Consider the following 13,609-nt stretch of genomic DNA (forward strand, 5'->3'; position numbering starts at 1 on the left):
AGATAATGTTTAAGTGTAAAATCGCTATAAATTATAATTTTTGTCACTACACTTTCAATTAAAGTAATTTAGACCTATGAATAATATTTTCTGTGGAGCTTGGCTAGTAGATTGCAAAATTTATTGGGCTAATAGACTCCGGAGTGTAAATATGTTTTGAGGCTGCTAATCGTGAACATTTAAGGCGTTTACTTTGCTGGTTTCTATGATTTGAAGGTCAATGTTGTGTCTAAATGTTAAAATGAATCATTTATTTTATTTTGTCAATCAATAAATTTGTTTTGCAGCTGAAACAATTCTAGGGAAAGCATCTACTTTAGAAATATCAACTTTGCATTTAGGAGGTCTTTATCACCCGGAAGAAGAAATTCAAATGACGTCAACATTACCTAATTTTGTGGGCTACCTTCAAAAGTTTATTTTCAACGGTATAAAATATATAGACATGGCAAAAACTCTCGGCATTGGGAATTCTGATGAAAATAACAATATATATGATGCGTCTAATATAATATTTACGGGAAAATTTGTGAAGCCTGATTCTTTGAATGTTTATAAGGCTGTTACGTTTAAATCAAAACATACATATGTTGGTTTACCATTACTTAAGGCTTATGGAAATACATATCTCGACTTCTATTTCCGAACGACTGAAATGGATGGATTGTTATTTTATAATGGAGGAAAGAAACAGGATTTTATAGCTGTTGAATTAGTAAACGGACACATACACTGTGTATTCAATCTCGGAGATGGGGTGGTGACAATGAAAGACAAATTGAAGAATTTCCTAAACGATAACAGGTGGCATACAGTATCAATAAGGAGACCAACGCCAAAAGTTCATACGATGCAAGTTGATGAAGATTTGGAGACTCATACTACAGGTAGGATCAAAAATTTTGTGATTGCGTGTACATCTATATAATAATACTAAAAATTTCTTATTATAGGTTCTAACCTAATGTTGGAGTTGGACAGTGTTTTATACGTTGGTGGGGTACCGAAGGATATGTATACGTCATTACCAGTGGGAGTGTTATCGAGGCAAGGATTTGAAGGATGTATGTCTAGCTTAGATCTTCCTGGCGAATCACCATCGTTGATCGAAGACGCTGTTGTACCTAGCTCTTCATTAGTTTCGGGGTGTGAAGGTATATTAAAAGCTAAATTATTATTTCGAATATTCTAATCTAAACTATATATATACTTCAGTACTGCTGTTGTTGTGTAATATATTAGTGCCTATATTTTTTTTTTTTTTTGTAAAATTGCGCTACATTTTTTTGAAATAATCAAAATTATTATTTTGAACATTGTTTTCTAAACTATATAATGCAGTATTGCTATTGTTGTACAACATTTTAGTCCTCACTTTTTTTTTTTTGTAAATTTACCCTACATTTTTTTTAAATAATTTGATAACTTTAATTGGTCTAAGTCATATTTGGACAGTCATTTAATTATTTTCGTATAATAATATACATATTCTGGATTAATATTTTACCAAACATTTATTTAATGGTAAGCTGTTTATTTTAACAATTACCTTGTGTGTTGTCAGGTCCGACCAAGTGCACGCACAACGCGTGCGCCAACAAGGGCGTGTGTGTCCAACAGTGGAACACTTACGTGTGTGACTGTGACCTCACTTCCTTTACTGGACCCACGTGTTATGACGGTGAGAAAAATATTTTTATATGAGAGCTAATAAAACCAAAGAACTACAATCAGACGTACATGTATAAGACAATTTGTACCATACGTCGTTGAACTGGGCTAGGCTTTAGATTAGGAACCGTTATTTTGAAGTTGGGTTAGGGTTATTTTTTTTTTGTAACAAAATTATGCCAATAAACGGTCACATTTTGAGCTTAGATAATTCGAAGGTTTTTAATATAAAGCCTTGCCTTGAACAGCTAGATGCTATATCTTGTCGCTTAATTGTGTAAGATGGTTGATAGTGATATTATAACAGCAAAATATATAAAAAGACGTGGTGTATTTTAAATTGTACATTTTTATGTCGATGTTTATTTTTAAATTGTAATAAAAATAATGTTAATAAACTAATAAACTTATTTTTCTCCCATTTTACGAAATGGATACAGTCTATGAACTAAAACTGCTAGAAGTAATTATTTTTTTACAAAGGTTATTTACTATATTTGTCTTTCTTTTCAGAATCTATCGCATATGAATTCGGTCCTGGTCGAGGTATTATAACATACACGTTTCCACCAAGCGCGGTAGCAGACACCGAAACCGATAAGGTAGCTGTGGGGTTTGTCACTAGCAAGTCTGATGCCGTACTCCTGAGGATCGAATCTTCCAACACGCAGGATTATATGCAAATGGAAATAGTAAGTAATGAAACACAAAAATATTAAGTTTTTCTATCTCCTGTAAAATTCATCACGTGAACTTACGACCTTCTTGCCACTGTTGGTTACGCGGTATAGCAGTATCATCAACGATATTCAACTCTTAAACTGTTATTAATATTAATATAAAAGTTATTTTTTCAATGGATTTGCTAAAGTTTTAAAGTCACAATTAATGTTCCGAATCTGCAAGTACTAACTAAAAAAAAGCAAAACGAAATCATAAAACTACTTACTCACTGTAGCTATCTATTTCGTACACAAAAAGTGTGCAAAGAAACTGGTTTGATGACAGTGTCGCAAATATGTAAATATAGCATATTATGTATGTACATTGGTGTAAGTGAAATTGTTTAAAAGATTAACACTTAACTATCATTTACTAAAAAAGGACTAACACAAAAATAGCTGACGAAACAAATGAATGACATTACTCCCGTACTCCTGTAAGAATCAAATATGTTAAAAAAAAGTATGATATACAAACAAAATAGCAATATTAAATAAAATACAACTATTTAAATACTCTTATGTAATCTTGTTTTCTCAAGTATTTACTGTAAATTGTTTCTGAGAAATAATTTCTTAAATCATATGATTAGGTAATGAAATAATAAGTGACGAGCAAAATATTCTCATCATTATTTTGCTATTAAATTCACAAAGGCACAAAATAATATACTGTTTCTTTTTCCAAACCACGTACATACATAGATGTTTATTCAAATTTCAAGTGTTATTGTATTCAAATAAGGGAATTAAAAAAAATCTTGACCGATTTCTGATATATTTTTATTTGTGAATTTTACACTACCTTTTAATATTCCAATACTATGTTAACTTTATCAGATTCGTGGAAACCTCTTCATGGTATACAACGTTGGTGATGGTGATCATCCATTAGGTGATGAAGCGGCCAGAGTGGATGATGGCGCCTACCACGTCGCTAGATTCACTAGAAACGGCAGTCGAGCAGCGTTACAGCTAGATAACTATGCTGTTAATATAAGACACCCGCAGGGTAAGTGGCATTTGAAATATTACTGAGATTATGGAAAATTTAGAAGATTATTATGGTAATAAAATTATAAATTGGCAATGTTATGAAAAGAAAAAACGCAGTACTCATTATTATTTTGGGGAAGTCACTGTGGCCACACAGTTTTTTTAATCTAGCACGGATCTTCTAAATAATTTAAACTACCTACTTTCAGCAAAATAAAACAATTATTAATTATTTAGTATTAGCAATAAACACACTTATTCCGTCTTTTTTGTGAGCTAAAAAAAAAAATACTAAAAATCAAAAATCAAAATGTATCTCATTATGTACGGTTCAAAAGCGCTTTCGAATCAGTCAATTTAAAAATTAAAGTTATATATGTTTTAATTAATTGTTGCTAAACGTGAAGCTACCACCGATTTGGAATGTGGTTTCTGCAAGGAAGAACCCACAAGAAATACGGAATTACTCTTGAAAAAATGGTGATTTATTATAATATTAGTAATAATCTATTTGATTAAATTAAATTCTTGCATGAAATAATTTTAACATTCCAAAATGCATCATCAGCATCTATCATCTTGATATCGTCTTCAAATTTTTTACTTTACGTTATTTCTTGGGTTGAGGAAAAAGATAGAAGTGGAGGCTAGGGTCTAGCGAATGTGTTAAAGTTATTGTCATCCCATTTCTTGATTAACAGCTATCACATCTGATGAGTCATTGTGTGCGGGTGCGTTGTTGATGAAATAGCTGGAGTGCTTGAAGTTTTCCACTCTTTTATTCCTTGATGGCCTCACGTAATCTTTTTTTTTTGGTTTGCCTAATAAGAGCTTGAAATAATTACTCCCGATTCCAAGTATCTTACCATAATAGTTCCTTCACATCACGTAAGAATCGTTGTGGTTATCACATTTTGAATAGTTTTAAAATTATGTATAACCCTAAATTGCGTGCCTCCTGTGATATGTGAAGTTACGCCCATTTATGATTTTAACAAAAATAATTTTATATTTAATATCTTTATATTTTCTTTGAGAAACGTTGTGCCAGATGATACTGCAGTCGATACACGTATCATCTCGTCGACGTGTTCGCGTCATCGTTTGAGTCGTTCCACAGAAGTCGTGATCAGTCTTCGTTGCTTGTTTCGTAAAGGCTTTCTCCTGTAACCATATGTCCCAGCCAGATTTTTCTTCGCCTTATACAGGTCTCTTAGATTGCCACATCCTCAGCCCATTGCCACCTATCTTTTCTAGTGTAACGATAAATGCACCTATCCCTTTGTCGATACTGCAAGCGAAGGTTGGCCTATTTCGTATGGCTGCCTGTCTCCAGGATTTTTACATGAAGCGTCTTACGAGCCTCAGTGAGGTCTCACGTCGATTGCGTTATCCACTCATTGTGCTTTTTCATTTGGTGTCCGGAGTTCGTTTCATGTTAGACTATTTTGTTGCGAGAGTCTATTCTGACGACATCTACCTCCAAAGAAGAAACGCAACTATACTCTTCTTTCGAAAACTTTCTTGTATAAGTGCATCTAGTTTACGTACGTTATACCTTCGCCCTACCCTGCTGTATTATGATGGCCATCGAGCATTTGCCGTTTTTAGGCGACCACCAAATATGGTCACTGTGGATGTCGCTAACGCATCGGGAGATGTCCAGGTGTATTTATGTAATAAAAGGGATCCTCCGATGGCCAAATTTTTGTTCTGGTAGTGTGCGAGGAACTAGGTACTCACCGTTAGGTCTAGGTCTTAGGTTTTAGGTCTCCCATTAGGATAATAATTTTGCCTGCGTATATTCTAACAAGGTGTTTTGAAAGGGACTGTAGAAAACATCCTAGCTCTCTTCACAGCGTGGGCGTAACACTGTACTATAGACACATTACGTGCCTCAGAGATAAAGCGAACAAATTGGTTGCAAATAAATTATGCATATTCCATGCCAAATGTTGTCGGTGAATGATCGTTCTGGTTTTGCTTTGTTTCAATTTTGTAAATCATTACATTAAGAGTAGTGGGTGATATACCCGCTGTGCCGCAAGTTCGCAGTGAAACCCGGTTTTATTCCAGTATCCTCCCTAGTGGATACATTCCATCCTTAGCTACTACAACACAAGTTAGCAGTCGCGCGGCTGGGTATCTGTAGTAGAGCCCAGAGTGAATGACGGAGACCTGGATGAGTTTAACTATACAAGTTTCATTTATTACATAATTGTAGCACCTAATAAATGTGGATAAAGTGCAACTCGGGAAGTTATTGTCGTACATAACGTTTAAAATCAAATTTTTACAAAAAAAAACTAGGCTATTTATTGAAAGATTATTATTATTCTACAAAACAATATACTTCAGTTTAATCCTAGATCACTAAACATATTACGTTGTTACCATGTCACTAAACATTCGACTGACAGACGAACAAATAAAACTACAAATATTTGTTTTATTTATAATATGTCTGAAAAAAAAAAAAAAACAATATGGCACGGATGAGTCATTATTGTATATTAAGTTTTAGCAAATAAACATGTGTTTCAACTACTTCTCACAGTCATTACAGGTTAGAACCGTGTGCTTCCCGCAAATGGCCTTCTTATACATGTAGCACGAGTATTTGGTCATTCTGCGTTTTTTATATGCGCAAAATCCGTTCTTGAGTTGAACTAGTTGCAGCTTCATCAATTTTCAAAATATCTTTTATGGTTGCTGTAATATCCCTTCTCAAAGTTAATGTAACATAGCGTTCGTGTAGCAAGGATCAGTAAGGCCATCAGCTAGTTTTTGCATGAGAGCTCTACGCTTCAAGGACTTTTGACCTAGCTTGACCATATTAGGCGCATAAATAACATATACGTTGACCATGGTCAAATTTAAAATGTTATAAAATACTGCTAGAGACCACCTGTTAGTTTTACGATTAGTACTCATACCCGAACACATTTTATCGATGGTAGTGACGGCGCCTTTGGTACTATTATAGAAATAAATTATTACTGGTTTACTTGTCACGCCTTTAATATTAGGTTGATATTTAGCAGTGCACAGAAAATATACCATCTTGTTATACTCAGGTTTGAATGACACTAGAGCTTTCTCAGCAGCAAAACCAAACATAGAAGTGCCAACATGCTTATCTTTTGGGTTTTAATTTCTGATAGAATCTCTTTCTTATTACTATGAACAGTACCAACAATAGTCAATTTCATTAGAAATAATACAGCTAAAGGAACAGAAGTAAACCATATCCAATATTCCAATATCTATAGTAATGTTTCTATTATTTCCATATAAAGGTTCATACAAATGCTTCACAACGTACATTCCAAGAGGCAAATTTATTATTATTATACAAACGACAAACAATATTGTATCGCATTTGACCAATATAAGCATTAATAAACAAAAAAAAATAATTCAAAAGCAATGTAGATTTTTTTTCACAAGGTGTCACTAAACATTCTTTTGTGGGTCGAATAATTCGCAATATCTCCGGAACTGTTATGAGTGCAACTGCGTCTCTTCCGCATGTGACAATAATTAACCAATCAGGAAGGTACTGACGCGGGCAACGCAGTTAGGCGTCGGGAACATACCTGCACACCGAATGCGGAAGGGGTCTGTCGACTGTGAGACGGGTGATCTAGGGTTAAATTTTTCAAGAATTTCTTAAATTATATTTTAGGTCTAAATGTTGTTTTATAACTGGTATCACTTGTCACAGGAGCACGGAAATATTTACCAGAAAAACTAAAATGTTAATGAACGATAACAGCTGAACCTTGTCCATTTATTTCACAATCAATTATTGTTTGAAATCTTGTTTTTACTCTTTTATAATGTGACGATGTTCGACTTGTATTAATTTTATCACAGGAGGCATAGAATTCATTTCTAGCTAAGTAGTTGGCTAGCACTGCGATATGACAATTTATTTGTAGCTTAAGCAAGTTGACGACTCAGGGTCGTTAGAAAGTGATGCATGTCGGTTGCAGGCGGGCAGCAGTCGTCGATCTTCAACAGCATGTCGCGCGTTACGGTGGGCGGCGGCGGCGGCGGCGCGCGCTCCTTCAGCGGCGTCGTGGCCGGGCTCGTGCTCAACGGGGCGCGCCTGCTCGACCTCGCCGCCGCCGCCGACCCCGCCGCCGCGCTGCGCGGGGACGTGCGCCGCGCGCGCGCGCCGCTCGACCGCGACCTCAACCGCATGCAGCAGGTGAGCGCGCCGTCACACCGTCACACTGACGCACTGTCACACTGTCACACTGTCACACTCACGCCCCGCCGCCGCGCTGCGCGGGGACGTGCGCCGCGCGCGCGCGCCGCTCGACCGCGACCTCAACCGCATGCAGCAGGTGAGCGCGCCGTCACACCGTCACACTGACGCACTGTCACACTGTCACACTGTCACACTCACGCCCCGCCGCCGCGCTGCGCGGGGACGTGCGCCGCGCGCGCGCGCCGCTCGACCGCGACCTCAACCGCATGCAGCAGGTGAGCGCGCCGTCACACCGTCACACTGACGCGCCGTCACACTGTCACACTCACGCCCCGCCGCCGCGCTGCGCGGGGACGTGCGCCGCGCGCGCGCGCCGCTCGACCGCGACCTCAACCGCATGCAGCAGGTGAGCGCGCCGTCACACCGTCACACTGACGCACTGTCACACTGTCACACTGTCACACTCACGCCCCGCCGCCGCGCTGCGCGGGGACGTGCGCCGCGCGCGCGCGCCGCTCGACCGCGACCTCAACCGCATGCAGCAGGTGAGCGCGCCGTCACACCGTCACACTGACGCACTGTCACACTGTCACACTGTCACACTCACGCCCCGCCGCCGCGCTGCGCGGGGACGTGCGCCGCGCGCGCGCGCCGCTCGACCGCGACCTCAACCGCATGCAGCAGGTGAGTGCGCCGTCACACCGTCACACTGACGCGCCGTCACACTGTCACACTCACGCCCCGCCGCCGCGCTGCGCGGGGACGTGCGCCGCGCGCGCGCGCCGCTCGACCGCGACCTCAACCGCATGCAGCAGGTGAGCGCGCCGTCACACCGTCACACTGACGCACTGTCACACTGTCACACTGTCACACTCACGCCCCGCCGCCGCGCTGCGCGGGGACGTGCGCCGCGCGCGCGCGCCGCTCGACCGCGACCTCAACCGCATGCAGCAGGTGAGCGCGCCGTCACACCGTCACACTGACGCACTGTCACACTGTCACACTGTCACACTCACGCCCCGCCGCCGCGCTGCGCGGGGACGTGCGCCGCGCGCGCGCGCCGCTCGACCGCGACCTCAACCGCATGCAGCAGGTGAGCGCGCCGTCACACCGTCACACTGACGCGCCGTCACACTGTCACACTCACGCCCCGCCGCCGCGCTGCGCGGGGACGTGCGCCGCGCGCGCGCGCCGCTCGACCGCGACCTCAACCGCATGCAGCAGGTGAGTGCGCCGTCACACCGTCACACTGACGCGCCGTCACACTGTCACACTCACGCCCCGCCGCCGCGCTGCGCGGGGACGTGCGCCGCGCGCGCGCGCCGCTCGACCGCGACCTCAACCGCATGCAGCAGGTGAGCGCGCCGTCACACCGTCACACTGACGCGCCGTCACACTGTCACACTCACGACCCGCCGCCGCGCTGCGCGGGGACTTTTGTTAGTGGAACGGCAATTTCAGCGGTCGTGATCGATGGCGATGTGGGCCTTTGATGTCATGTGTTCTCAGATGACTGACGTGGCGTGTTACAATCACACAATATTAAACATGATTTTGATTACCTACCTAAAAGGCTATAAATGAGTAAGTTTTTATTTTTTATGGAAATAAGTATCCATAAGATTTTAAAATGCTTTTTGAAAATTTGTCTGATCCCCTATTAAGTTCTATGCTATCCAGCTATCACTTTCTTTTACTAATTCTCATGTTTCCATATTTGCGAATAAACAAAGTCAGATGACGCTTTATTGCCGGTAGGTCACCTTGTCATGTCATCTAACAGTGACATCTCAAAGCGCGGCAAAAACAAATACTTAAAGAGAGGCAACTCTCCTTATAGTTGTAATACACCATACAGTAAACGTGTCCCCCAGACCCCGCCGTCCGGCTACGGCGGGCCGGGCGCGCTGGACGAGCTGGTGTACTCGGGCGCGGGCTCGGGCTGCCGCGACGACGACGAGGACGCGTGCGTGCTGCCCGACGCCGGCTCCGGGGACGACCTCATCACGCCCGTCTACGTGCCCTCTACCCGCCGCCCGCCTTCTAAGCTACATAAGGTGCTTATTAATTTTAAGCTACTTCATCATCATTGATATGCCTCAGCTTAAAATTTGTATCGACTGAATCATTCTGTTGCTTTTTAGACTAAATTTGTAATATTAATTAAAGATGATAAGGCGGTGTAATTAAAGATGATAATGGGTGTTTGTGCAATCCTTGTGGGTCTCCCCACCTTGCCTCGAAGAGCACGTTAAGCCGTCGGTCCCGGTTGTTATTATGTACACTTGATAGCGCTCGTTACTCATAGTATATCCGCCAACCCGCATTGGAGCAGCGTGGTGGATTAAGCTCTGATCCTTCTCCTACATGGGGAAAGAGGTCTATGCCCAGTTGTGGGATATTACAGGCTGAAGCGATAAGGCAAATAAACATGCGATTTTAATTTATGATAATACAGTAACTATTATGTTTATTAAAAAAAATGATGTGTTGTGCTACATTCATGTTGTGCTACAATTTCAGTCATTTTAGGCATGTGCTTTACACAAATGACTATGAATGCATTTACATCTGTAAAAAATTGTATGTTATATTTGTAATTATTTCAGGGTGATATTAGTGGCAAGCTTATGAAGCCCTGTGACGATGAAGACTGCATCGAAGGCTCTGGCTCTAGCGGAGAAGAAATCACTGAACCAGAACATCCGCCTACTACGTAAATATTTCTTCTTTTGATGTACATAATTTTTAACTCAACAACTCTAGGAAGTTTTTATTTAAATGTGCAATAGTATTATGTCGCTTTTGTCCTTACTGGCACATGTTTGCTCGGCTTACATGTTTTGCAAAATTTGATTTATCCATTGAATTATTTTTTGACCCTGTCTACTGATTTGATATCACTAACCAATATCCTCTCTACAGTTCTGGTGCCAGCAGTACTCACGCAATGACGTCACCTACCGCTGTTATATCAACGGAACACGTAGATAAATCCTTGCCAGGGTCCACTGATAGTGGAACTGATTCCCCTGGCACTACTAAGAGCGATCAGACCACGCTACCAGACCATGACAACATGCATGCTGGTACATTAGACACTGCTACAACTCCTGAAAAAGGAACCACTCCTACCGATGGTAAGTATGCTGAAGTAAAAATAATATGAACAAATAAAGCTTCGATACAACCAAAAAAATCGATACCTAGTTAGCTATCTTAGTTATATTTAAGATATTGGAATTGAAAAACAAATGTTTATTTATTTTATTAGGTTCTAAAGACAATGTAATTTCATGTTAGGTTTATTTAAATCATTATTTAAAAAATTATTAAATATATTGAGTGAACAAACATTTATTTCTAACAAAATTACCATAACAGAAGAGCAACAAAACGCGACGAACTTTCTACGAAAACGTGTACCTGGTAAAGACTAGTAAATAAAAATTTATTTGTTTTTTTTTTTTTTATTCTAGCAGATCGCTCTCACGCCGGACACTTCACTCCTACAATGACAGGCAAGCACACAGAATCAACCCGGACCACAGAAGAAGATCATCACATACCAGACTACGAAGACAATAAGAACGAAGTAGACACAAGGTCACCCACGTACGAGATTGAGGAACAGGATAGGGGACACAGAGGGAACTTAGGCTATAATGGATATGAAAATGAAATTACCACTAAGTGGTATCATCCCAAGACCACAGACAGCAGGGTTGTACCACCCGAGTCTGAATTCTTTGCAACTGTTGTTGGTAAGTTTGATTTTTAACCCTAATTTAAATTATTTGTTCTTGATAAGTAAATATAAGATGGATAATAATGTCACGTGTAGACATTCTAAGCATATACTTCTCTTGCTTAGTACAAAACCTTATGTATGGTGTGTTATAATAATTTTGCAAATTATACCCTGCCAATACAGTATGGAACATTGAAGTTTTATTTAAGGTCAAGAAGTACTATTTCTGAAGAAGTTTTTTCTATTATTATTAATAAAAAAATGTAACTTTACAGGTATAGTAGCTTCAGTTTTAATCGCTATAATCCTGATCGTGATCATCGTGCTCAAGCTGGTGTTCCGCCTCGACCCCTCGTACAAGGTCACTGAGGACAAGAGCTACCAACAGAGCGCTAGTGCGGCGTTGCTTGGAAATCAGGTAACAAACTAATTAATTATGAGTCATAAACTGTCTAATAAATCACTACAGTATTTATTATTTCTTAGTTCATTATATTTAAGGTATTTTATACTTTTTTTACTCCCTGCGTGGTAAAGGTATTCCATGTTAGACAAGTGTAGAAGTTTATTCTTACATATATTACATACATACAGACTTTGAATTTGGAATTCGAATTTGAACGCGTCTCTAGCAGACGTAGTTTAGCTGCCAGAGTTTGAATTTGGAATTCGAACTTGAACGCGTCTCTAGCAGACGTAGTTTAGCTGCCAGAGTTTGAATTTGGAATTCGAACTTGAACGCGTCTCTAGCAGACGTAGTTTAGCTGCCAGAGTTTGAATTCGGAATTCGAACTTGAACGCGTCTCAAGCAGACGTAGTTTAGCTGCCAGAGTTTGAATTCGGAATTCGAACTTGAACGCTTCTCCAACAGAGTAGTCTAGCTGCCAGTTGAATTTGGAATTCGAATTTGAACGCGTCTCTAGCAGACGTAGTTTAGCCAGCGTTTGAAGTTGGAAGTGGCACGTGTTGCAGCAGGCGCACTCGAGCTACCAGAGCGCGGGCGCGGGCGCGGGCGCGCGGCCGCTGGCGCCGCCGCAGCCCGTCAAGCGCGACGGCATCAAGGAGTGGTACGTGTAGGGGCGGGGCCTCGCGTACTCGGCGACTGTTCCCTTCGTTGTAACTAAACAACTCTCGGATTTTGTTGTTTATTATGTTTTTTAAATGACCGACGTTTAGGATACTTTACAGCGGCTGTCACGGGAACAATCCTCCCGTGACCGTCATCCGAATCAGAAAATGTCGTTTAAATTATAATGGCTGCAATTCATGTAAACATTCGAAAACGATATGTTTCTTTTGTGTTTCTTTCAAACTCCTCGTTTTCGGTGTTTATGTTTACTAAATCAGGAATATTAAGTTAACGTACCGGACAAAAGTTATGAGGTACTACCCGTTTATGTTTCTTTCAAACTGTTTGTATTTATGGTGGTTGCGTTAAATGAAGAATTAGAAAAGTTTAAGTTAATGTACTTAATAATAAATTTGAGTTTTAACCCGTGATAGTCAATTAATTATTTGCCATGTTTGCCTCTTGACCTTTATTTGTTATAAATTTGTTACGTTGGTGTTTAAAACATTACAAATGATTTAAAAATATAAAAATTCGATTATTGTTGTAAATTTATATTAAAATGAAGTTTATTTTAGAAAAATAAATTAACAATTATCTCCACTTGAAAAGTTAAAATGTCACGCATGGAAAATGTATTTGTTTCGGATTCAGAAACGATTTCAAATATACTTTATTTTAACGCAAAATCATCATAAAATTTGAATTTTACCTAGAATATAATAACGGTCTCAATTATTCCATTACCTTTTATTATTCTATTAACTTTGGATATATTATGACAGATACTGATTTGCAATTTATGAAATAACACCATAAACAAAATTGACGGCCACACCACCAACGTAACAAATAAAGAACATTTTTTCAAGTGCTTGGTCTGAGAATTAGTTTATTACACAAAAATTCTCGCTGAAACAAAAACTGTCTAAAATAATACCAACAACAAATATACGTATATTGGTAAAAATTACGAAACAGGTCCAAAAATTTAAATTGGGTCTATTAGTTAATTTATATAAACTAATCTTCATCTAGTCATTTATGATCATTATAAACATTATTTCGATTCATCGAGGTGCTAAGTACATTTGTAATATTATTGACTCCGAATTAACAACGCGAGCGGTTCTTATCACAAGTCACCTAAACCGGAACATATCAGCCGTAGGTCGATATAT

General features: G+C 40.0%; 1 protein-coding gene across 1 annotated transcript in view; it reads left to right on the forward strand.

The window, feature by feature from the left end:
• The window catches only part of LOC123662146 (neurexin-1), a 241,188-nt gene extending 228,752 nt beyond the window's left edge, over positions 1-12,436 (forward strand). Inside the window, exons 16-27 of the mRNA XM_045597031.1 lie at positions 288-887; positions 954-1,154; positions 1,565-1,681; positions 2,185-2,363; positions 3,234-3,405; positions 7,388-7,605; positions 9,483-9,665; positions 10,218-10,324; positions 10,534-10,748; positions 11,091-11,372; positions 11,635-11,777; positions 12,335-12,436. Of these exons, the coding sequence (XP_045452987.1) occupies positions 288-887; positions 954-1,154; positions 1,565-1,681; positions 2,185-2,363; positions 3,234-3,405; positions 7,388-7,605; positions 9,483-9,665; positions 10,218-10,324; positions 10,534-10,748; positions 11,091-11,372; positions 11,635-11,777; positions 12,335-12,436 (2,519 nt within the window). The remainder of the gene's footprint in view (positions 1-287; positions 888-953; positions 1,155-1,564; positions 1,682-2,184; positions 2,364-3,233; positions 3,406-7,387; positions 7,606-9,482; positions 9,666-10,217; positions 10,325-10,533; positions 10,749-11,090; positions 11,373-11,634; positions 11,778-12,334) is intronic.
• The last annotated feature ends 1,173 nt before the right edge of the window (positions 12,437-13,609 follow it).

Source organism: Melitaea cinxia, chromosome 18 (assembly GCF_905220565.1).
Source record: "Melitaea cinxia chromosome 18, ilMelCinx1.1, whole genome shotgun sequence".
Taxonomy (NCBI): Eukaryota; Metazoa; Arthropoda; class Insecta; order Lepidoptera; family Nymphalidae; genus Melitaea; species Melitaea cinxia.